Here is a 26,210-nt window from a genome sequence, read left to right on the forward strand (position 1 = left end):
GTCACTCAAATAACTGGAGACTTAAAAAAGCAAACAGCTAAAATTTTGCAAAAATATAATTTAGTAATATAAGACACCGTTTTTTCATTTAATTGAGTTGAAGAAAGAAAAACAAACAAACAAACAAATTGGTCCTGAACAAATTAGAGCACTTTTCTGTTGAACAGAGGGACAAAATACCTGTCAACAGGTGCAGAAGTCTGACTGAGAGGAACAGAAAACACCTGACTATATTATCTTATTTGTTTGCTTTAAAAAAAAATAAAAAAATAAATAAAAATCTATAGAACCAGAATTAGAAAATAATGCAAAATATTATTACTTAAGTCAATTTCAGCTTATTTTACAGGCAGCTGTTTTTTTCCCCCTTCTTTAATGAAATATGAATAATGAGCACAACTGTAACTCTAAAAAAAATTTGAAAAAAAAAAACTGAACTGTACTAACCTAAACGTAATAAAACCTCACAACTGTGCAAACTTTACAACTACATCACTGATTCCCATTGTAAAATACTGTTTAATTTCTTTGTTTTTCGCCTTTATTTCTCTGTTTTTGTTCCTTTTTAATGATCATCTTTATGATTACACTTTGCAACAAATAAGTCATGTAATGTAATAATCTTTCAGAAAACTAAAATAAATAAATAAAAACTACGACTGCAGCCATTATATGTGTCTGCTTCAGATGAACGCAGGTGACATCTACTGGTGAGTATTAAATCCAACAAGCTCATTAACCCCACAAAATTAGAATTGCGGGTAAATTGAAGCCTAATCCAGAAATAAGTAGCCAAAAGGCAGTGTACAACCCTTAGCAGGCTAAAGCCCTGCGATCACCACTCTAATTATCACAGATCACCCAAAAGGTGATCTTAACTTTGATCATTTTAAGCAATGTTGAAGTGGATTCCATAAAGGGAGCAATTCAGCGAAAATTTCTTTCCCTCAGTTCAGTGTGACCTCTAGGACCAGATGACAGAAATATATCCTGAGTATGACGAAAGTAATTTTTTCAGTTTTATTCATGAAAATGTATGTCTGTAGGCCAAATAAGGAAGAAATTTATTCATAACCTATTGCATTTTAGATATGAAACTTAACTATGGATTTAGGCATGTCACATCATACTGGTTCATCAAGTCCCAAGTACTCAATGTGTGTGTAGTGATGCAATATAAGTACATCCAGCATGTCATGGTCTTATGAGAACCAGAGTTGTTTTATGAAGACAATGAAACAAAACAGAAAATTATTCGAATTGTGTTAAATTGCACAGCAAGAAAAATATAAATAAAAATGGGGACAGAGGGTCAGGGGGGAAATGTTGCATTTAATGCTGTAGAAACTTTAGAAAGTAGCACACATCTTCTGCAACACACCTAAATTTAGATTACGCAGCAGACTATGATATATTGAATCTCTGAATACCACCGACAGTCCGGTCATCCATGGGTCCCCAAAGCAGTGTCCCTCCTCAAGGGCCTCTCCACCTTCACTGTGCTGGGGTCACATTCCAACATCTCTCGAATCCAATCATCATCCAGCGCTCCCTGTATGAACTCTTCCAGACTGATGATGTCTACAGACAGAGTAAGGACAGCCAGTAATTACAGACAAAGAGCAGAGGACAGACTCCACTGATGTGATTCAATCAGGTTTCATCCTTTTCCTTCATCTGTGTTTGTGAGGGTTCATAGATAAAATAACTAAATGTATATTTACTACAAATAATCTCCATGTATATTAATTTAAATCAGAATTTATGGAGAAGTCATAATATCTTAAGTTGAGAAATCTATGTTCTTTTTTAAAAATTTATTATATTTAGTAGATGTGTCGCAGACACATCCTGAGAAAACAAACCAAAGTGTGGTGGAGCTCAGAGTGTTTACTTTCTACAGAGGAGAAAAACACCTGACATGTGTGAGTGTGACATCTCTCTTTGATTCCAAGTTGAAATAAGCAGAATGGCAAAATCATTTCCTCACCATTGTTGTCTTTATCTAATCTCACAAATATCCTGTTGGCGCATTCTTCAGCTGACAGTGTGTTGGGTTTGGTTAAAGCGGCTGCTACATTCATTTTATAAACAGCCTGTGAACACAAAGAAAACCCACCAGTAAAACTGAACAAGGCGACATCCGGATCAACAAAAGTCTCAGAAATAGTTCTGCCATACTTTGTGCAGTATTTGTATGTGAAAAAAGAGCAAAGCACACACACACACACACACCTGCATGATCTCCAGCATTTCCTCCTTGGTAATGGCTCCATCTTTGTCTTTATCGTAGAGTTTGAAAGACCAACATAGTTTCTCCACAGCTGAGCCTTCAATCAGCATGCTGATGGCCATGACATACTCTCTGAAATCGACCACCCCGTCCTGAAGGAAAGCTTGATTAATAGTAAAACCCATTTATTTTTGGCAACATGAAGGAAAAGTAAAGACTTCAGAGAATCACACACTCTTGCTTACCCCATTATTGTCCAAAGTGCGGAAAATCTGTTCAGCATACTCAGCTGATTCACCGCCTGAAGTTCCATTGCAGAAATGCCTTTGGAACTCATGAAGTGTGATCAGCCCGCTTGGACACTCATTAATAAACTTTCTACGAACAAAAAGAAGGAGAATTTCAGTGGAAATACACAAAAAGCCATTGAAGCAGCGCAGCCGAGTGTTCAGGTCTGCAGCAGGAGAGGGCATGACTTTTAAATTGAGAATTAAGAGAATTAAGGTCAACCCATCCTCAACCTGGGGAGATTACACGTGCTGAAAAGCTTGCTTAAACCCTGCAAGTTGAGAGCTAAGATAATTAGGCTAAATCATTTTGGAGCATTTTACTGTATCACAGCAGGATGAAGCCAATAAGCCATGTGTTGTCATGGAGATGAAGATGTTTGTACAAACACTGCCATACATACAGCTGCGTATGGTTATAAGGAAGGAATATTACCCTTTTCCCTTGAAAAATATGAAGTTATAAGATGGCACGTCTAACATTTTAACTGTTTTTTTAAAGATTAAAACAGGAAAAATAACAGACATAAAACAAAAGTCACTGAATACTTTCAGTGCATTGAAACAAACTCTTTGGTGAATGCAAAACTTTTTCTGAAATAAACACAGTATAACCTTAGTGGTTTTGAGATGTTTAATTTTTCCTTGTATTTATATGAAGATGTAAAACAAAGCTATTTCATAGCAATATGCATCAATAATAAATCCTATTTATGTCTTCGTTAAAAATAAGGTTTGTGATTTTCTAATATTCTTGTACTGTCCAGTGGCTGATACACTGATCCTGAGTGACCATTAAATTGGGGGACTACCAGGGCCTTGATTTAGCTTATTGTAGATTTTAGGTTGTTTTTCTGTTGTAAATGCCTTTTTTTCCCCCCATCATCAGTGATGGTTGCATCCAAAAGTTGCTAATATTTAACTTTTTTCCCCCTTTTAAAAGTGAAAAGATCTAACTGCAGGTGGAAGACTTGGAAAAACTCTTAGTCATATTTTGTCCAAGTGTCACTTGTTTTATTTATTTAAAGTTCTATTCAAAATGGACAGTATAGATGGGAATGAAAATGTAAATGCGCCAAAATAAACCAAATGACTGCTTTGCATCTGCTGCTTATTGACTGGATGTTAAAAATCAGAGAATCCTGAAAATCAAAAGGGCACATAAAACCCACGGGAATATAATTTGTAGATTGGCCTCAAACACAATTACATTTAGTAGAAACAGTAAAATAAACACGAACTGTAAGAGATAGAAAACATGGGGCGCAACTGTAAATACTGGACTGACTAATGAAATCTGCTTATCATAAAGTCTGGCAAATCTGACTGCTAAGAGGTCATTTCTTTGGACTAGATTTACATATACTAACCCCTCTTTTGTTTGTCATTGGGTGGTAATATATTCCACTGATGTGTATCTTTGATGGAAAAAGTAGTTTATCCATGTTTGCATCCACATCAATGAAGATTTTTTTTTTAATAGCAAAGTTATAAATTGTCCAAAAATATAAACAAGACCATTAAAAATTTTGTACACCAGACAGCAGTGAGGCTGGTCTTGAAAATTTCAACTCCCTCCCCTTTTTAGTAATCACCATCTTGTACCTGGATACACACACAGCTTTTAACAACTTCTAAAGAAACAATCAGCAGAGAAAAAAGGTGAAAATGTTACCTGAACCATTCGTACAGCTCTGTAATGTAGGACTCTCCTCTCCTACATGGCAGGTTAGCAGCTTGACCCATTCTGCGAAGGGGGAACGACGGCTCAACCCTCACCCATGACTTTATAAACACTACAAATCCCAGCTTATGCCATCTTTCCTAATTGCCCCTTCTCACATTTGACAAATTACTCTGATAATACTCTCAGAGAAGAGGCAGGCAGGAGGGCTCAGTGCACAGCAAGGCAAATGTAATTGTTCTTAGAGCATGCTGCCTCTCAAACTAGTAAAGCAAGGGTAATAAAACCAGCAGGCTGGAAAGTGGTGAAAACTTCAAGAATTTTTGATTGAAATGAAATTAAAACTAAACTAAATTTCCAAAGCTTCTGTTGAGGATTTACCAAACTAGGATTTATTAGCAACATGACAGACTGGGGAGATGGTCAAGTCGAGTTGATAGTAACAGCAATGATGTAATTGCCCCCCTATTTAAAAAAAAGAAAAAGAAAAAGAAACTTGTGTAAAGAAAGAGATACAGCGGTAAATAACTTCTTCCAATTGCTCATTTAATCCCCAAAAGCCCTTATTTTGATGCATGCACAACTTTCCCAAGTCTACTAATTCAACAAATATTTAAATTTATTTGCAACTAGACAAGTGAAATGAACACAAATTTCCCTGGCTTTAAAACAAAACAACAAACTACAGTTTATTTTATATGGAAACAAAAGCAAAAAATTTGTGACCTATTGAAAAGGTTCATGACTCTAGCACCACTAAACAAGCTGACATGACAGCAATACTTTAGCTTTCTGGGGAAACGACAGCCACAACAGTGCAATGATGGAGGAAGAACAGAAACAACAGAAATGGTACAAAACTGGCATTTTGCCTCTGAAAAGGACCAGCCTGTGTCTATGGCACAGCTTCATAGCTCTCCATGTTTGGTTAGGTAGTGAGTACTGAAGCAAACATGTACAGGTCCCGTTTCATGTCTGAACAAGCATCCACTTCATTAATGAAGAACACAGTATGCCATGGTGCGTCAAGTTAAGCCAGTAAATACATTTCAGCCCTCTGTTCAGTCTGTAGAGGCGCCATGCGGGAGGCCGCCTCTTGGAGAAACACAGGTTCATTGTGTGCCCGAGCAGAAATGTCCAAAGGCACTTCGGACACAGGCAGGAGGGTCCTTATGAGCTCAGCTGCTCCTTTAACTGGCTCCTCACAATTCAAGCATTATAGACAAAAAAAAACAACCCAGAAACAAAAACAGTATTCTTCATGATTCACAACCATTTCCACCCAAGAGTTCTTGTTGGGGCCAGCGGTAGAAAAAGCCCTCGAGAAAAAGAAAAAAAAAAAAAAAAAATCACTAAACTGCGGCCCAAGATGAAACCTTAACTGTTTCATGTTGTGCTGAATTGTGAGCGGTTCAGATAGCCATTACTGATGTAATGAGGGGGTGGGGTGGTGGTGAGGGAACCATTAACATGTATTAATTTAGGTTTTCATTGCACTCCTTACAAGTGTACAACACTTAAAACCAAACCTGTAAATGTCATTTACACAAGTCTCTAGAATACAAAACACATCGACAGTCGACGTGCCGAACGATAATGTTGGACAGCATACATTTTCTTTTAAATCTACAACTTTGTATTGTTACAAGATAAATATTCTTTTTTTTTCTAATCTGAAAGGGGAAAGTTTAAAAAGTGCTTACATCTTATAAAACAGCCAAAACAGTCAAATTTCCCAACTAAACATGTGGATAAAAACATTATTTTCATATAATCTGGCATTAACAAGTTTTCCCATTTAGAGACCAATTCACTTTGACATGCTTTGGTGATAAAAATCAAAAGCAATGAGTCTCTTCAGTGGATCACTAACCAACAGATTATTATAATAACGGCTGTCAATGTTTAATGTTAAAATGTGCAACTCTGAGCAAGGTCAAAACTCTACATGAGGTAAATGACAACAGGATCCATCATGTCTGGGGACTTGACTTCTCATCAAATGTCACATCACAAATCATCAAAGGTTCTTATAAATCCAGGAGTCATGCACATGACCATTATGTAGAGACGAAGACACAAACCTCTAAATTTAGAATTTATGGAATGATAATTCTGCATAGCGTAATCCCTTAATTAATGGATACATGGCAACGCTGGGCGCCTCTAACGAGCACATAAAACATGAACGTGTCTTCTGAAAGACTGTCAGAGCATAACAGTATGTTAGCAACCAAATAAAAATAGCTAAAGCTATGGCTCACCTGGAAAGCTGACAATGAGTAGGAACACAGATGCACAGGTAAACAAGTAAACCACATACCACTGTACAGTATGCACGGAGGTACGTAAAATCTTTAACTGGATAACTTCCTGAGTTACCGCTTCTGCCATCTGACTTAAAGATTAGCTTTAAACGTGTGCTGAAAAAACACGTTGACGTTGTACTGTTGTCCACGCATCCATAGCTTAGTGACTCGTTTTACCTAAATCTACACAGATGATGGAAAAAAAAAAAAAAAAAAGCGTCTTTGAAGATAGAGCTAATAAAATCCTGGGTTTTTAATATGCAAACTATCCCTTTAAGACACATATGGTCTGAATACATGGTGTTTGCAATAATACCACCTACACACATATACAGTAAGTTTAACTCAGTGTACACGAGAAGAGGTTAGAAGAAAAGGTTTGCATGAAAAATGTTCAGATACTGACAAGGAAAAAACTCTCCGAGGGTCGCATCGTTGTCAACTCTCAAAGTTAGAGGTTATGGAAGTGTGGTCGGCCATGGTACACTGAAAATTCACGTTTCGGGTCCTAATCGGTTGCAAAGATGGACCAGGCTCTCAAGCTGTCTAGTGAAATTACAACTGTTCATCAATTCAGTGCAATTTTTTTTTTTTTTTTTTGCATTGTCGCTCCTAAACATTGTTCAAATGCAGGTGGAGGAGAGAAGTAGAAGGAAGGACTTCCATGTTATGTGCTGCCATTTAGGTTTGTGGGTTCTCGGACCTTTGCATGGCCGATGGATTTGAGTGAAGCAGCGAGGAACAGCGTTTCAGGGCAGACAGACTGCTGTAAGGCTTTAAAGGCACATCCTCCTTCTGAGAAGGAAAAGCAGGTGTCCCTTAATGCTGTCAGTCCTGATCCTGTTTAGAGCAGCCACTCAAACACTACACAGCATATGTTGACAGGAATAACTAATAAATAAAAGTAAAATAAACACTGTCTGCTGCTTTGTGGAGTTCGCGTTGTACCAGTTTCTGCCACCAGCATAGTGACGGTCCATGTGTTTCCCAGTGGCTGTAATATGCAGTAAAACAGATTCTATAAGGACCAGTGCATCTCTTCAAAGTCCACGGCTTCTCCCAAGTTTGTGTCAGTCTCTAGGAGGCTCATTATCACTGCCATGGCTGCCTCATCGTTGCTCAGACTGCTGAGGCCGGGTCCAACTACGCTGTCCAAATCCAGCTGGGGGTTTTCTGCTGAGGCAAGACAAAAGAGGAACAGACAAAAACACAGGATGTTGCATTCATATTAGCAGACAGGTAGAAAAAGTGAGCAGGTAGGCCTACATATATAAAAATAAACATATTAACAGGATCCATGTGAGTACCCATGAGTGTGTCCCCGCCTGAGAATGAAGCTCCTTGGGGCTCGTTGTCTGAGCTGGACTTTCCTGGGATTTCCATGTCGGCCGTTTCGACTTTTGGCACCTAGAGTCAAAAAAATCAGTAACTTATATGTTGTAGAGAGACATCTTATGGACACAGTTACACTGATTTGGACTGATGCAGCTAATAATTTTGATTTAACTAACAAATAACTGGATGGTGTTGGACTGTATCTTTTTTGTGTGTGTGTCTTGTCCAGCATTTAGGCAAGCAGAATGATCGTCTAGATGCTGTGTTCAGTTGAGAAAATTTACTTTGCCAAGGGAAGCTTTATAGATATAACAATCCCCTTGACTTTCTGAATTTTTATTTTATTTTATTTACTGTATTTTTTTAAGTGCATGGGGATTATTTTTATTTTGAATTGTTGCTTTTTAACTAAACTGAAACTAATTTTTAAGCTCATTGGGCACTGTAAAGATCAAAACTGAAGGTGGTCTGGGTTGTACAAACCACCATTTTTGTAAGTAAAACATGTGCTTTTCATGTTAATGACAGGTATGAACAGAGTTTTAATCATGAACACACTGTATGAACAACTGTTCATGTCAATAGATTTGCTTTTAATGCAACATTTTCAACAAATAACATCAATCATGGTTTATAATAAACAACCAAGCAGACCAGCTCCTTAACAAATCAGGTGCTGAGATGGAAGAAATTTTATACTTTGATGACGCTTCAGTGCAAGTTTTCATCAAACAATGTTGCTCTAATAGATTTCCACTATAAAACCCAAAGTACTAACTAAAACGTACATTTACCAGTTTCTAAATTTTGCTGCTTAATAAAAGTCCAACCACGAGCTCATTTACATTGTAAGGCCTTTCTCACAGGCAAAGTAAGGCTGCTGTATGCATCACCCATCACATACAGTACAGCAGAAATGTACGCATGATTTAATGAGTTTAGGCTTTACCTAAAACCAAAATGTCTGGAATAACTTCTTGACAATATATAGAAATGCACAAAATTGCAAAAGTTTGGCAAAGTATTTTATTACCCTGAATCATTTTAAATCTAGAATGTTATGAACACATATTTTAGTAGATGATATATCTAAATTAGGCCAATCTCTGCAAGAAGATGCCAGTTAAATGAAAAATTTATTATAGGAGCCAATTTGTTTAATTGTTTTCTTACCTGTTGCTGTTAGAGGGCGCTGTATTGTTACCTGGGCGGGTGACGTATAAAAAGGGAATGTGTCACTGGTTGAGCATATATTTGGCCCGGGAGGATAAAGGCTTTTTGACTGCAGGGCGCAAGTAGATGTATTTTGTTTGCCACAAGATTATGTATGAAAGAATAAAGATGATTGAATCTGCAATGAGTTAATCTGAGTGGAAATCAATGAAACAGACGGTGTATGGCGAAGCGGCACGTTGAACTTTTGGGCCAAGAAACCTTAGTCGCTTTGTTTAGACTCAGCTCCTTCAAAATTCATGGTAAGATTTCTATAAGGTAGTAAGATAATATATCTACCACAAGCACCCAAGCGGCCAATTTACAAATGATTGTGGGAATATTCTTTTAATTATAAGCTCTAATGGCAAAATTATACCCATCTTCCCATAGTAAGTGATGAAAAAAATGCAAGACCCCGGCAGTGATCCAGATCATCACCTAAATCTAATCATTTGTTTGGTATTCCTTTTATGAGATTTCCTAAAAATGCAATAAAAATCCACTCATAACCATTTTGAGTTATGTTGCTCACACACAAGACAAACTAACCAAAGCTGCCAAATCCATGACGTCTGCCTACAGCTCAGTGTTAATGAAAACTATTTCCATGCAAAAGCAAGTTTTTTTTAGACACAATGTCTAGCGGAAAAGGAAGAAATCGTTTAACGTGAAGGCTGGTACATGTCGAATCACTTACATTGTTGCTGACTTGATTGAGAGTTTGTGGAGACTTATCTTGGAAACTGAATGGACTGACATTTCCGCTGGAGGGTGACGAGTTCAATCTAAAGAAACACACAGAGAAGAACTCAATACTGCATCAAGTAGATCAAGTAGCAGCTAAAACAAGTAATAAAACACTGCAAGTGTGGCTGGAAAAACACAGCTGCAACTGTGTACATAAATTAAAAAGTAAGAATATACTTGAAATGATTATAATCATGGTTGTGGTAGTTTTATAAACTTTGTTGTGATGCCACACCTGTTGAAATCCAGCAGCTCATTGGCAATCTGGGTCCCTATGCTTCCAGCATATATCATGGTTCCAGGTGTGTTAGAGATCCCTGGTATAATTGGGAGGGACTTCTTGCAATCTTCTAAGAGAAAAATCAAAGTTACAAGTGAACTGGGGAAAAAAAAGACAAGCAACAAAACCAGAAATTTTACTGTCATCCTCAAATTCATACCCTTTCATTAAAGAAAAGGTTGAATTTACAACAGTAACTCAAATAATTGGAGACTAAAAAAGGAACAGTAACTAAAAAATTTGCTAAATTGTAATTTAGTGACATAAGACACTGTTTTTTTTTTTTTTTTCCCATTTAATTTAGTTGAAGAAAAAAAAACAACATAAAACAAACCAGTCAGTCCTGGACAAATGAGAGAAAACCACCTGACTGTATTGGAAACATCCAAGGATTGTTCAACAAAATATTAGTTTATGATTGATGTGACATATTATTTTATTCATTTACTTTAAAAAAAAAAAAACAAAAAAACTTTTTTTTTTTTTAATTACTTTTGTCAATTTTAGCTTTTTTCACAGGCAGCTCTTTTTTCTTCTTCTTTAATGGAAGGGCATGGATAAATTTGAGAATGACTGTATATCACTGCTAGTAGTCCTTTCCAGATCCATTAGAAACAACATAAATCCTCAACCTGTCAAATTGATTATATTTAAACAGTGAAACTGGCTTGATCTTAAGCATGGCAAAGAACAGCATTTAATCCGTCCATGTGCAGCAATAAAAGCATTGCAGATGATAGTGGTATGTAAGACGACGGGGTACAAAAGTTTGGGCGGAGTTGCTATTTTATTAAACAATTTGTGAGATTCCTCTAGAAAAACAGATCATATGCCAAATTATGATGCTTTCCCTCAGTGAGCACCTTCCTGTCAAGGTGCCTGAATGCAGGCTAGACTACCTCCACGGGGAAGTTTCGATTTTCTGTATAAAAAACAAGTTTGCTCATCCAGACGTGACAAAAACACATTCAGCAGCACTGACATTAATCTCTAAGAAGATTTATTAACATCAATAATGCAGCATCTTTCAACAATTCTCCCACAAATCAGCTCACCCTCAGAAGTCTTGGAATTGCTCGACTGTTCAGACTTGTTTCCTGATCGTCCTGTTCGATTGTTATCATGCCTTGTGATGAAACAACACATATAGCTGTAGTTAATATACTTAAACAAAGACAATTACCGAATTAAAAAAAAGGGATTTAAGCATGCACTTACGATATGACTGTGTTAGTTGACACTATGTATTCTACTTCTTTGGTCCAGGGATTTACAAAACTAAACCACTGACTTTGCAGAGTAACAAAAGAACCGTATTTTGTCTTGAACTTATAGCAGTTTGTCTCTATTTTTTCTTTACTCCACAGCACTGCAAGATACAGAAAAAGAATAGAAGATAGAGGGTACACAGAAATGTGAAATGCAAAAAAAAAAATCCAATACTGCAATACTCTAATCTGTTAAATATAAACACGTACACACACACACACATATGTATATATATATATATATATATATATATACACACACACACATATATATATATATATATATAGTTTAAGCTTTTAACGCTGTAAAACTGCCATGTCTCATTAAGATACATACAGATTATTATAGCAGCTGCATGCAAACCACTTATAAGAAATCACTAGAAAGGTGACCTTTGAAAAGAATTTGCTTACCTTTTCGATGTCTATCTGCTAAATGCGGTAAGTCATCTTGATGGAAGTATTCATAGCATGATGTCCCAAGCAATTCTTGGGGAAGATAACCTAGAACGGTTGTTGCTCTGTGATGGAAAAAAAAAAGAAATAAGTATACAGCACTAATCTGCTTAAGTGCATTTTTTTCCACGTGTTATTTTCAAATGAACAAATTACATTCAAAGATTCAAAAGAGTCAAAGACTTTTATTGCAAATTCACCACATATCAGAACATACAAAGGAATCAAAATAGTGTTTTTTCTCCCCACAGAAGTGACAAGCTCACATAAAATTAAATAAAAGACATGCGATGAAGACCACAATGAATGAAAATAAACTGGCATCGGCAGACAGTTTAAGTTTCAAGGTGTGCAAATTTGTGCAGCAAAGAGTCAGTAGTTGGTTGGTAAGTTTTTAAATGTCTACAGTCCAGCGGGAGGGGACAGAGAGGGGAGGTAGAGTTCAGCATCCTGACAGCCTGGGGGGTAAAGCTGTTAGACGGTCCCGTGAAGCGAGTACGGAAGCTGCAGATCCATCTAGCTGAAAGGAGGAGGCTGAAGTGGGAGTGTCAGGGTGTGAGGGATCCTCAACAGTCCTAAAAGCTCTACAGGTGAGGCCATATTATAGAACCCAAACCATAAAGAAAGTAGCCTTTGTGCTTTTCTTTTAAAAGCACATCAAAATGTAGAGACATCACTAGAAGTTGTGAAAAAACAACAAAAAAAAAAACTTGTTGTTGAAATTTAAACCTACCTTTGATCAACAAAGGTGAATTTGCCATCCATGGCATAGCGTGTGACGAACTCTGTGGGTTTAACTCTGACTTCTCCATTAACCTGGGGTGATGAGTGGGAATGGACACGTCCCAATGCCACCAGGCAGCTGAAATGGGAGCTATCCTGCTTGTCAGCTTCCCCCTCCCCCTCTGCTCCCATCTGACTGCTAGGCCAGCTGCGCATGTAGCCTGTACAGTGGACTGTGCAGTATTTCTGGGACTCTAAATATTTCCAGACACAGAGAACATGCATGCATTTATACAACATATACAGATAAAGCTGCTCTTTTACAGTTTAAACAAGTTTGATACCTTTGTGCATTTCTAAGTGGTTACTTCGAAATGCACAAAGGTGATATGCTGTTTATTCTCTACCTTTCTTTTTGGAAGTATTGGCCTGGGATTCCTTCTCTTCTGCTTTGACAGATATTTTGTTACACTTCATACGGCAGAAAAAAGAGCGGCGTGCGCCTGAACAGAGCCGCATTGTCCCGACTGGAAGATCAGCCTGGACCTGCAGACCAGCTGAAACATAGAATTAAATAAACACGTGCGTACTGTACTGATGCACAAATGGGAAATAAAATTAATGCATTACTTTTGGCATCTATTAGCCGTTCGCGAGGGTGTAACTCAGAAGCTGACAGCTGCTCCTTCACTTTTCCCATGTCCTTGGGGTGTATGTAATCAAACAGGCTTTGTCCAATCAGCTCCGTCTACAGGAAAACGACACCAAGCTGACGTAAACAACAAGAACTAAGAAAATTTTATTTTTTTTTATATCCATCTAAGCAAGTCCCGCTAACAACAAATCAAGTAAAATATGTTTCTTGGGAACTGCTGCTTGAAGCACACCACTGTATGAGGTAGAAGCTGAGAGAAAAGTCTATTTGTCTGCTGTCACAACAGTGATAAAAATGTGGCGCATTTACATTTCACTGTACTCAAACTCCCAACAAAAAAGGCTTTATACTGACAAGTTTATGTAAATTCTCATCATTAATGCGGCCATTTGAAATCTAGGAATTTTACTTTTAAATAACGAATATACATAAAGCAACAGAAATCAGTTTTCTAAATTACGCTACAGTTAAATGAGGGCCGCTGATGCTAAACCATAGACTGTATATAAAAAGATGGACGGAGCCTCCGTGACGTCAACCAATAGGTTTCTGAAGAACTGAATTGCAGCTCGGTGGGCGGTTCCTACCATCACCATCTTGGCAGGGGCATGTGTGTCGTCTCGCCCAGAAAATACAAATATGGGCAAAGAGGTGGAGCTGAGAGGGGGGCTGTGAGCGTCATGGTGGATGATTGACATCGAGCGAACTCCGAGCTTTCTGTAGCTAAGAGCTAACAGAGCTAACCCGGAGATAACCAGCTAACGGAGGTAAGTGGGCTAAAGCGAAGTCACGTTGTTAACCGGCTAAAAACTGCAGTTGTTTTAGCTTCTTCTTACTTGAAGCGGGAGATTGGGTACCTGTCAATCAAAACGACACCCCCCCAAATATGCCAAATTTTAAGATTAAATTACTTTTAAATGGTCAAATTAGAAAAATATTCCCTCACAGTTGTCATGAAGGTAAATGGATTTTTCAACCAAGCTGTAAACATGTTTATTTCTGCTTTGAAGTTGGTCTTTTTAACATGGGAGTCTATGGGGATTCGCTCTGTTTTGCAGCCAGCCTCTAGTGGACGAAGAGGGAACTGCAGTTTTATGGACTTCTGCATAGGCTTCACTTTTAACCGCCGGAGGCTCCGTCCATCTTTCATATACGGTCTATGTGCTAAACACATCCCTCTAAAGCCCCAAAACATGTCATGGATTCAAATTAATTGACATTAATGCTACAGTAACATAACTAGAGTGTCCAGGATTTTCACACAAATAAACATTTAACACATTCTGGGACATATGTTAAAGCGTTACCCGACTATAATTTAATATCTTCGTGACGGATTCTGAGACAAAAACTATTTTCCCACGATCACAGCCCACTACAAACAGGAACCCATCTGCAGCCTGCACAACAAAGACAGAAAAGGAAAGCCAAATTGATAACAAGTTGAAAACAAAAGCATGAGGCCATCAAGGGATTTTAAATCATGACTCAGGAGATAATACTACTCTGAATCACTAAATGTGACTAAAACTGATATTCATGTGAACTAAGTTTTGATATAAATGTAAAATATACGACTCTCAAGATAATTTCTTCATTGTTAAACATTCATTTACCTTGAGGACAAGATGTTTAAGCTCCTCATCGGGAAGGAACGATGGTTTGTAGCTGGCATCAGAAAAGCATCCAGCTGAACCTGACAACACAGAAAGTGCAGGTCTAGTTGCAGGTCTGGCTTTTAAAACAAGATGAGCATTCCTATCAAGGTCTGTGTCCATCTTATAACACCCCTTCACCAAACTCACTGGTAACAGCATAACGATCAAAAAACTGATGTTGACATCTATGAAAATATGGCTTCAGTTTTACTATTATCAACATAAACAGATGACATTATTGGCTTGTTCATCTCGAGCAGTAAAAATAATGTTAGAAGGAACAAAAGACTGTTTATTTGCTATAAACTTCACTTGTCCTATAATAAAATGAGCATCATCAAAGGAAAATAAACTGTATCTTGGAAACAACGGGTCATGGACTGAGTTGGTACCTTTTAGAGATTTGAGGTGCTGCACCGCCATTCTGAGCACAGTGAGTTTGTCCAGTTTACGAGACATGGGGTTACAGGTGGGGATCATGGCTGAAAGCTTGTCAATGAGATTGTTCATTTTGTCTCGTCTTCTTTTCTCGATTTGGCTATGTGGTTCCCTGCAGACAGAAACAAGTCACTCGGAAGAACTGTACAGATATTTCTGAATTATGTTACGTATTAAATTTACCATGGATACTTAAAAATGAATGATTACGTTAAAGGAAATGTGCAGTTTGTGTTTAAAATGTGAATCTACCTGAAGCATTTTATTTTGACTTGTTGGTCCTCATCATCTGACCTTTAGTGAGGAAGAGACACAAGATAAAGTAAAAACAAATGTTCAGAGATGGATTTAGGTTCACCACTGTGCTGTAGAATTATTTATTAATATAAATGAATAAATTAATGGCTTTTTAAAAAATGGGATTTGATTCTCAGAGAAAGGAAAAACGTTAACGTCAAACAAATATACCTGTTTTGGTCATCTTCCATATCTGCATCATTGAAAGAAGCAGATTTTGAATCTCTATGAAGAAAATTTTAAATCAGAAAAAGATTAAATTAACTTTAGTCACCAGATCTAGAATTTCATTGGCTCAAACTAAGACACATATCAGTTATACTTACTGGTTGTCTGTGCTGCCCTTGCGTTTCCTGGGCATCTCCATGCTCAAGGACGTGCCAGACACTGAGGAAGGGGTCATCAGGCTGGGCAGAGACAGAGAACTGCTTTGTTCTTCCTCAACCAGCACATCTTCTGAAATATAAAATAAACAAATGAACTGCAGCAGCTCATTCAGTTACATCTAAGACAACATTTCTAGAATATAAATGAAATAGTATTATGTGATCAAAGTGTTGAAATATCACACTGAGGGCTTCCCAAAAAAAACTCTTCCTTACATCACTTCAATTACAAGAAGTGTTAGCAAGGAGCCAACAAAAGCGCTGAAAATTAAAGGTGATGCACAGCATGATGCATCATTTTGGCAGTAACGTATTGATATGGGATTGTGTAATAGCTTTTAGACCCTTCATGCAGACTGATGGCTTGTATCACCCAGCTCAGAAACTTAAGAAGTGGATACCATTTTTGGTGGTCAGGCAGCTTCCGGGAGGATTTTTTGCAGTGTTATGAATGATAAAAACTAAAGTTGGGAATTCAAACTAAAAAAATTGAATATCGGGATTTTTTTTTTAATTGATTTTTTTTTTTTGTTAAAAAATCTTTTTTTTTTTTTTTCAAATAAATAAAAATAATCAATTATAATTTTTTTGTCATTTCTATTTTTTTTGTATTGATCTTTTTACTTGTCTTCTTGGGTTTATAGCAGCAGAATGCTGGTTTGGCTACTGTGTTGTTTTCTTTTCTGATTGAAATGAAAAAAAAACCTTTGTACATTATTTCTTTGTTTTTGGTCGACAGAAATCAGCAATATTGAAGAATTGTGAGAATTGCAATTTAAATCGAATCAGCACTCAAAGACTCTAAATCAAATCTGGACGAAAGTATATTGTCACAGCCCTAATAAAAACACACCTTTCTTTTGTTAAAAAGCAAGTTAGACAAAAATGGTTTAACACAAGAGAAGTCTGGAGAATTTATGCTTGTGAAGTTCTGTTTCTAGTGATCAGTTCCAGGTCTTCTGGCTCAGTGTGGAGAAATCTGACTTATTTCTTGCTGAGGTTACGATATAGCATTGTTTTATCTGAGATTTACAGCCTCAAGTTGAAGTTCATTTTTAATGCAGTTTGTATTCATTTAACATCAAGCCCTTTCATATTGCATGGTTAATCAAGAGAAATTACAGCACTGGACACCTATAATTGAGCTAAATTTACTGCTTCAATATGTCATGATGTGGTTTCATTCGGTGCCTTAGTTTCTGGTTTCCTGTTTTATTTTGTACCTTTTCCTGTTTAGTTCCCTTGGTTCTTGTTTAGCTTCATAGATTTCCTATTGATTTAGTTTACCTGGGTTCGTTTAGTTAATTTGTTTCACCTGTGTCTCGTTCTGTCCAGTGTATTTATACCCTTCTGTTTCAGTTTGTGGTTGTTGGTTCATTTTGTTATTTCTGCCCTCACCTTCTTCTGGAATAACTCTATCTTCGACCTGCATCCTGTTTTCCCTCATCTCTGCATTTGGGTCCACACCACATCTCCACTGCCACCGTGACACAATATGTCTTTAGGTTTTTTGAATGGTTACTTTATTTAACGTCAACGTTGTTATTAAACCAGTGTGTAATTACAAAAAAGTCTAAACATGCTTCACGCGAATGCCAGATGCCTTGGAGTCCTAAGGAGCAGCATTTATGTCATCAGTATTTAATTTTACCTTTATTCCATCATGTAATCACACTGAGATTAAAAATCTCTTACAAAGGAGACCTGGCTGAGAAAGCATCCAAACAAAAATCAGCTATACAAAAACAATCAGCTGTCTAATAACAGAAATCAGAAGAACGAAGATTAAATAAAAAAAAAAAACCAAAAAAAAACAACCTTAATAATTAATCCCAGAGGGAAATCATGAACCTGGGTGTATTGATACACCCACGTGAATATTTTTTTCACAAAATGATAAAAAAAATATTAGCATGTGTACTGTTCGTAGCTAGTAGCTAGTTGAGCGTATATGTGTAGGAATGTGCTATCATAAAATGACTGTAAATCAGTAGATGTACTAAGCATCCCACGGAAATCCTCTAAATTTAGTAGTGCAGCCTTTAAAAAAAAAGAATCCATTGTCCTTTTCCAGTCCATGCACTAGAGCAGATGATTTCACTGAAGTAGTGTTAATCACCGGCTGTCAACTGAGCTGCAAGGAAAACAGCAGAGTTACAGATCTAGTAATCTTTCAGATTGAATCTTAAGCCCCATTTCCACCAACTGGTTTGGTTCGATAAACCCTGATCTTTGTACCCCAAGTTGTTAAGATTGGAATCCCAGCAGAAGGGTTCTTAAAAACAGGGCTGACGGGCACCCATCAGTTTTTACCTTTGGAAACGCAAAGAAACGTGGACTGTTCTGAGCCGATGTGGAGCCTTTAGTAGAAACCAAGCTTTGTTGTCAACATGAAGGCTGTTTGAAAGTAAGGGCTTGGTTGATGGATTACATTTCTAACAAAAACTTAAAGATGTGCTTGATAAATGTGTCTGTTAGATGTTTACTTAGGACATTAAGAATATATCTACATGTCCGGGTCATTTCACATGTTAGACTCCACAACAGCCAGTTGAAGCAGTGTGGTCATAAATGATCCACCAAAACATATAAATAGCAGAATTTTTAACATGCGTGTGGCCCTGTTCACTGTACTCTGTGTGTACATCAATTGATGGAATAACCTGCTCATTTAGTATTTTCAGGTAGTCTGCTGACCTCATTCTTCAGGCACATAATGTTGCTGAACTTAGACCTGAGCAACTTCAACAACCCCAGATCCTAGCACTGCTTCCACAGGCTTGAACAGTAGGCACTTGGCATGGTTACATCACTTTATCTGCCTCTCTTCCAACCCTGATAACGTCGATCACCCTGGAATAGAGTAAATCTGGACCATATGACCTTCTTCCATTGCTCCAGAGTCTAATCTTTATGCTCCCCAGCAAATTGAAGCCTTTTTCTTTGGTTAAGCCGACTGTTGATTAGAGGTTTTCTTATGGCTACACAGCTGTTCAGTCCCAATCCCTTAAGTTCACTTTACATTACATTGTGTGAAAAGGCTCTTACTTTCACTATTAAACATTAAGGTTGTGACGAGATGATTTTGTCCTAATTCGATTCCATTTTAATTGTGATGCTCACAATTCTGCAATATTGCTGATTTTTGTAGACTTAAAAAAAAATGTACAAAACCTTTTTGATAGTAATTTTTCTTCATTTAAATTAGGAAAAAATGTCACAGTAGCCAGACCATCATTCTGCTGCTATAATGACCAAGAATACAAGTAAAAAGATCAATAAAAATAATAAAAAATGACAAAAACATTTTTTCAAATGGATTGTTTGTATTTATTAAAAAAAAAAAAAAAACTATTTTAAAAATTGTGACGCAAAAAAAAATCCAGATATTTGATTATTTTCGATTTGATCTCCCAAACATAACCCTGAGTTTTACTGCTTTGTTTCTTTAATTTGATTTCACCAAATGTTTTTAATGATCAATGTTCACCATCATTCAGGATTTTTTTTACAACCACATTTCTTCATAGAAGACAATGGCTCCACACATTGCTCCAGTTTTTAATAATGCACCGAACAATCCAGTTTTTGTAGTTTCTGCAAGCTCTTTAATGTTGTCACTACTTAAGGCCAATAACTCTTCTTAAAACAGACATCTTGTCCACAAACACAGGACATGTCTTTGACATAGTTTCTGAGAAGCTACTGATTGCATCACTTATATTAAATAACTTGTGGCCAGCTGAAAGATTATCACCCATGCAGTAATTACCCAAAAGGAGGCACATACCTATTTGCTTAGTTAAATTGTGAACATAGCATACCACATCTTATCAAATTTCTCGAAGCAATTTGTAATACACTTGAAATACAACAACACTTTTACAAGGAATGCCCTTCCTCCAGTCATATTTCCAAGTCAGAAAGATAATATACACAAGGAGGAAGAAACCTGACAAATACTACCTGATTTAAAGGAAACTGATACAATGCCATCTTTGGCTTCAAAAATAGCAGGTATGGCACAGGTGACATAAAAAGGTGTAAAACTTTACTTTCACCTTGTTTTGAAGCATTTAAGTTATAGCCAGTATGTAGGTCGTGTCAGCATCATAGCTAAAACATTTCCTTGTTTACACAGAGGTCAGCAACAGAAATGTTGCTGTACAACAATGTGGGCACTGTCATGAATAACTGTCTGAGATGTACATGTCACAGTCATGGTCCAGCCACATTTGGTATTTAGCTTGAATTAATTTAGGATCCTTTGTAAAATACCACAAATGAAGTGAATTAATGGAAAAAAAAAAAGAACCCCACAGACTTTTCAGACTAAAAGTACCTGATACAGTCGACAATGGATTAAAACTGATTGCAGACTAGGCATAAAGAAGAATAGAATTATAGTCAGAATACACTTAAATTAGAAGATTATTTATTAGAAAATATATTTAATTAATTAAGCCATGCTAAAAGACTAGAACTATGATGGACTGACTCCAGGAGTTCAGGGTTATCCGTTTTCTTCAGGATTTTTAAAGCAGGTCTGAAATTTTGATTCCCTGACGCAGCAAAAGTTCTAGTAGGTGACTGTACAGGAAGAAGCAGGTATAGTGAATGGGTAAACTGTAGGATCCCTGACCTGAAAGTCGCAGGCGGTTGCAAACAGTCCCAACTGTAATCCCTGTGTGCATTAATCCATTGAAACTTAATGGAAGAAATACTTGCTTTTACTTTTCAAACCTGATCACTACACTTGTGTTGCACCAACATAAAACATGTACAATTTTTATTGAGAGAAAAAAAACATCATGCAGTCATGTGATGAGGCAAATGAGAACAAATGTGATGCATTTGTGTATTTTTTGTGTTTTACTTGTGGGCTAATAACTTGCTGTCCATGATGCAGTTTTGGCCCCAATCCCAGACAAAGTTGGTGACTTGTGGGCCAATCAGACTCAGCCTTTCTGTGGGAGTAAAAATCTCATTCAGCATGAGCAAGTAGTTGTATTAGAACTTTGAATGTTGTTTTTTTTTTACCATGTAAATCCGGCGTAGTATGCAGAATCACTAATAAAAGGAAACTGGAACAAATGAAAAAGGAACACAACCAGATCAGAAGGAAAAAATCCCTTAAAGTTTCTAGAGAGCAGGAAGTATGAATAAAATTCAATTTTTCATTTATTTTGTGGCTTATCAGCGAAAGGAGACTTTTAGCTGTGGACTGTAACATGGTAGCATTTTATTTCTTGAAAAAGTGTGCTAAATAAAAACCAATTTTTTATTGCATAGGTGCTAGCCAAACACCCACGCAAAATAAGTGGACTTGTGGATAAGTTGTATGAGTTTAGCATTTAATGACAACAAGAAAGAACAATTGCTCATTCATTCAACGTTATTTGTACAGTGCCACAATGTTTTCTCGGGGCACTTTACCAAAAATAGTATCTGTTGTCTCACATTAATATTTTCATTCAACCTCTTAGTTAGTACTAACATTTTTTTTTTTTTAACTTATTACAGTGCTTCACTGACTTTCTAACAAGCAGGAGAGCCAACTAACATTTTACTGAAGCTTAAATCAGTTGGAAAATATCCTCTTTATGCAGCTGACAATCTAAAAATGTTAATGTGTTCATGGAACCAAACAATCATGTTTTTATTTCCTTTTATATTGTATGATAGACATAAAAACTTAAAAATGCTAACTTAAAATCCATGGCATCTATTTTTAACTGAACCCTACAGTCCCTGTGACCCAAATAGCAATTAACAGATCAGTGTTGACCTGACTTTTAATCCCACTCTCCCTGCCAAGTTTTGCTCAATGGATACACTGTTAACCGGTTAAAAAGACAAGTTGTTGACTGGACATCAGGCCATATGTACATCCTTCTAAAAACCCTACAATCTGTCTTTGACACTCACATGCTCACTTACAAGCTCATTCAAAAGCTCATTCACTCAATACTTGAATGAGTATCTGCTGCACCTAAACAAACACCTCACCGCGTGAATGTTACTCACACTGCTGTAGAGTTACGTCATGTAAAATATCTGGTCATTAAACGTTTAAGCCAACAATTCTGCAGTTGTAGTTTCAGAAATTTAACTGAGCGAGGCTTGGATGTGCATATCCAAACTGCATCCAAAAACAACAACAAAAAACACACAGTTGTGTACAACTGTAAAAGAGATAGTAAACTCTATAAACTAGGTCATGGTTTATCGTTTTACACCCTACAATGCATTCATGAAGTAATCATTAACAGACACCTAAGAGTTACCCGGTAGGTCCTCTTCAGTTGTAACCGTCAGTCTTTGACTTACCTTCAAATTTTAATGTGATTAAGGGACAGAGCGTGCCAGAGATATTATTTAATACAGATTACTGTGTTTTAAGAATACTTTCAATAACGTATTTACTTTTTTGCATTAACATGCAAACATGCAAACTCCCAGTTTATTACATGCTGTAAGTGAAACATGCAACATGGCTAAAACTAATCTGCAGACTCTGCTTTCATGTGGCATTCTGACTATTCAGCTTTCAAAAAGAAAAGAGTTGAAATCAGTATGGTTTAGTCAGCGATCTCTATTTTAACATCCCACAATCTCTTTGTCAATACCCACAATTCAATTTTAAGACCACAAACTCTGAGACTGTGGCGTAGTACAATGCTAGCAGCGAATGCAGCTGCACAATTCAAGTGTCAAAACAGACCAACAGTGACTCAAGTCTCATGACCTAAATACATGTTTAGCTGTATAATTATGTGTAACCTAAATGTAGAGAAGGTATAAACGCAAAGATGTTTTTATGGCTTAATTTGAATAAATATTCAGAAGACAACACGTAGTTTTCCTTTCCTAAAAAGTTCCTACAACTTCTGGTCAATTTAAGCCAGGATAAAATAGATAGTTTTTACATATTTCATTCATTTTTATTGGACATTTGTAACTTGTTTGTTTTGTTACTTGATGTTTTATCATTTCTTTACCATTTAAAGATAACACTGAATCTTAAAGAGTTTAAGGTGCATAAAAATTCTATTACTTTGTAAGTAGCACTACACTGTATTTTCTTTTTTCTATAAAAAATATTCATGGAAGTTGATTGATGAACCAAAGGTAACCATACTAGATTAAATTCAATATAGTTTTGAGCATAAACAATAAACATATATTGTAATAGACATGTCAGCAACAAAGTTTACTGTATTACAATGGGAATCTCACGGCATGGAGACGGCTGATGACTGAGTTTATTAAGACACGTCCGTTTTAGCTCATATGTGGTCATGCCCCTGGAAGGGAATCAATAAAGGTGAATCACCTATATTAGGAAACTTCTTGGAAAATATGTTATAAATAAAATTTCTATAAAAAACAATAAAAATGTCAAAAAATTATCATGGATTATTTTTATTTAAAAAAAAAAAAAAAAAAAAAATTAACAAAAAAGTCAATTTTAAAATTGTGAAGCAAAAAGTACAGATTCAATTTTTTCGATTTGATTTCCCAACCTTACTTTTTATCATTCATATCGCTGGAAAAAATCATCCTGGAAGCTGCATGTCCAACAAAAATCGTAGCCACTTCTCTAGCTCCTGAGTTGGGTGATACAAGCCACCAGTCTGCATGAAGGGTCTAAAAGCTATTACACAATCGCATTTCAATCAGTCACTGCCAAAATTCTCCAGACTTCTCTTGTGTCAACCACCCAAACTGTTTTTGTCTAACTTGCTTTCTCACAAAAGAAAGGTGTGTTTTTAATAGGGCTGTGACGATATGCTTTTGTCCCGATTCGATTTGATTACGAGTGCTGATTCGATTTAAATCGCAATTATCACGATTCTTCTTCATACTGCTGATTTTTATAGACTAAAAACAAAAAAAATGTACAAAACTTTTTTTGCCAGTCATTTTTCTTGATTTCAATTAGGAAAAAAACAACACAGTAGCCAGACCATCATTGTGCTGCTATAATGCCAAAGAAGATAAGTAAAAAGATCAATCAACATGACAAAAATTTTATAACAGATAGTTTTTATTTGGGGGAAAAAAAAAAAATCGATTTTCTAACAAAGAAAAGAAGTATTTTAAAATTGTGAAGCAAAAAAATCCCAATATTCAATTTGATTTCCCACCCCTAATACATATATCTTTTTTATTCTTTCTTCTCTCGCTTAACATGCTTGTTTACAGCTTGTGTAAACCTCCTTGATTTTCAATTAATCATGTTTACTTGTCTGCGACTTAAAAACAATTTTTACACGATTTATAACTGTATATGAGGCCTTGGTGTTTTAAAATATTTCTGAATAACTTTCACTGCCTTTTAAACTATTTTACCATTATTTGCTTTCTTTACCATTAAAAAAAAAAAAAAAAGACCATAGGTTACTGAACATAGCTTTTCAAAGTCCTGTCTGTCTCTTCTGATCAATCAATCTATTGGGACACAATAATAATTTTGCATTAGAGGCTTTGTTATATGTCATGTTTCATCAAGTAAAGGATTAAACATTTGATTAATTATGCATTAGTTAGAATCACTGTCTCATGAACTAGGCTGTGTATTTTTTTTTTTTTTTTAACAGTTTCTACTCACAACTTAAACAATAAAGTATGTTATGGATGCTAAAAGGTCCAATAAGTCTCAAGTGGATCAATATTTGGAAAAGAAATGCTTTGTCTATCATATCTGGCCTTCAAATCTCAAATTAATCAACCTTGCTCCGAGGAACAGTTTTGATTTAAGCCATGAAGCTTCATAATCACAGTAGGGATTTATATTTGGTGTCCACATCTTGCTTTTTGTCAATAATGATGTTATTTTATTTATTTATTTATTTCACCTTCAAATGAACAGATAGTTGAGTTTGACATGCTCAGGCTTACTGTGGCTAACTTGCAGCTAATGTTAGACCAGTAAATGCTTAAGGTTATTCAACCATTGGTAGGAGCTACCATACTGGAACCAACACGGACGTTTCCATTAACACCAGTTTAGCACCAGTTCGAAGTATAAATAAAACCAGAGGTAACAAGTTGTCCTGAACTGCAACACCATCTCAAATGAACACATCTCTGAGAAACACTACAGCTCCGACAAACAAACAGGCCTTACTGCAAACGCTAAGCTAACCATCGAGTGGTTTGGCTGTATGGATTAACAGGCATCTGAAATACAATTAAAGTCTAAATAATGACATTTTTAATAACAAGCGACATTCAAGACAGAAGTTTATCGTGTATAAAACACCGGTGGTGGGTAAACAACATCGTGCAGTGTTACATAAATGGCGTAGCGTTAGAGGGCGAGCTTGCTCCACTGATCTACTGACCTAGTTTCGGAATAGCGCAAAGTTATTGAGAACCGGCGAGAAACAGCCCGCAAACACAGCTTCACTTCTCTTTGTCTTTGCAAATGTCTCGTGTTAAACAGCTACTGTGGTTTAAATGTGTCAAAATGGTGACAGCTTTTGTCAGTGTTTTATTACCTGCCGGTTCGCTTCCCGCTCTGTCACCGCCGCCAGCCGCTGAATTCTTCGCCGACATGGCTGGAGCCGGAGCCGGTGCGTTGGGGCCCAGGACTCCAATACATGGATGAGGCAGTGAACTACTCCCGGACACAGAAGAGGTTGTGAGGCAGCCTTAAAGATGTTGTGAAACTGTTTTATATTGATTGATCTTTTAATTTAAAAGAAGAAGGGAAGGTGAGGGCGAAGAAACGTGCACAAAGGTACAGGCTGCTGTGCAATGAGGACAGTGTGAAGCGGTGGGGGGGGGACGCGGAAGACAGAGAACAGTCTCCTCCTACCGGTCACCGCTGCTGTCCGCCGGTGCTCCTGCTGCACTCCTGTCAATTCCGGAAATTTATTGTCTAAATTACCAGATGACTGACATTGGAGGCATGAGTTATTATTCTCAAGTGAAAGGCATAACCTCTTCTTCTCTTGACCACGTACATGTTTGTGTACTATTCAACTATTACTCATGCAACTGGACAAATATGCATGCAATGCACAGGAGTGGATGCAATATTTCATGAAGAAAAAGTGTAAAGTAACTCTTATCTTAATAACCTTTAATACCACAGAAAGAGTCAGACGTTGCATACAGGCAGGGATATGTGGGTCAAACTTAAAAAAAAAAAAAAAAAAATCATTATTACAGATGAGACTACATCAAATAGTTCTGTAACCTGGTGGAAGAAGTGTTAAATTAATATTA

At 36.7% G+C, this 26,210-nt stretch overlaps 2 protein-coding genes across 7 annotated transcripts; both read right to left on the minus strand.

The window, feature by feature from the left end:
• Positions 1–1,444: 1,444 nt before the first annotated feature.
• Positions 1,445–4,266, minus strand: LOC306765561 (guanylyl cyclase inhibitory protein; the record flags this gene model as incomplete). Its single annotated transcript, XM_079253041.1, has 5 exons — positions 1,445–1,581; positions 1,991–2,096; positions 2,236–2,385; positions 2,479–2,611; positions 4,196–4,266. 5 exons carry the CDS (start codon positions 4,264–4,266, stop codon positions 1,445–1,447), a joined length of 597 nt encoding a protein of 198 aa, XP_079109167.1.
• Positions 4,267–4,742: 476 nt separating this feature from the next.
• bmal2 (basic helix-loop-helix ARNT like 2) lies at positions 4,743–25,718 on the minus strand. 6 transcript variants are annotated; one of them, XM_079252094.1, is made up of 18 exons: positions 21,012–21,027; positions 20,848–20,938; positions 15,912–16,041; positions 15,757–15,810; positions 15,541–15,582; positions 15,243–15,400; positions 14,809–14,888; positions 14,500–14,592; positions 13,168–13,285; positions 12,945–13,094; positions 12,548–12,791; positions 11,773–11,879; positions 11,309–11,459; positions 11,146–11,216; positions 10,046–10,160; positions 9,761–9,848; positions 7,821–7,920; positions 4,743–7,689 (listed from the first exon to the last, which is right to left on the minus strand). In XM_079252094.1, exons 3-18 carry the CDS (start codon positions 15,986–15,988, stop codon positions 7,532–7,534), a joined length of 1,806 nt encoding a protein of 601 aa, XP_079108220.1. In that variant the 5' UTR covers positions 15,989–16,041; positions 20,848–20,938; positions 21,012–21,027; the 3' UTR covers positions 4,743–7,531. The 6 variants fall into 6 exon arrangements, with proteins under 6 accessions (XP_079108220.1, XP_079108216.1, XP_079108218.1 ...); XM_079252090.1 differs by lacking the exons at positions 20,848–20,938; positions 21,012–21,027 and adding an exon at positions 25,478–25,718 and having other exon boundaries at positions 15,912–16,038; XM_079252092.1 differs by lacking the exons at positions 20,848–20,938; positions 21,012–21,027 and adding an exon at positions 25,478–25,718 and having other exon boundaries at positions 10,046–10,157.
• Positions 25,719–26,210: the final 492 nt, after the last annotated feature.

Source organism: Telmatherina bonti (genome assembly GCF_933228915.1).
Source record: "Telmatherina bonti genome assembly, chromosome: 2".
NCBI lineage: Eukaryota > Metazoa > Chordata > Actinopteri > Atheriniformes > Telmatherinidae > Telmatherina > Telmatherina bonti.

Bases quoted from the DNA above. Each gene is read 5' to 3' on its own strand.
- bmal2 (XM_079252089.1), bottom strand. From the start codon at position 25,535: ATGTCGGCGAAGAATTCAGCGGCTGGCGGCGGTGACAGAGCGGGAAGC. The intron at 15,401-15,540 runs GTAGATTCACAT...TTCTGTCTGCAG, and splicing joins GTCAAAATAAAATGCTTCAG to GGAACCACATAGCCAAATCG. The intron at 13,286-14,499 runs GTAACGCTTTAA...GTTTTCCTGTAG, and splicing joins AGATATTAAATTATAGTCGG to ACGGAGCTGATTGGACAAAG.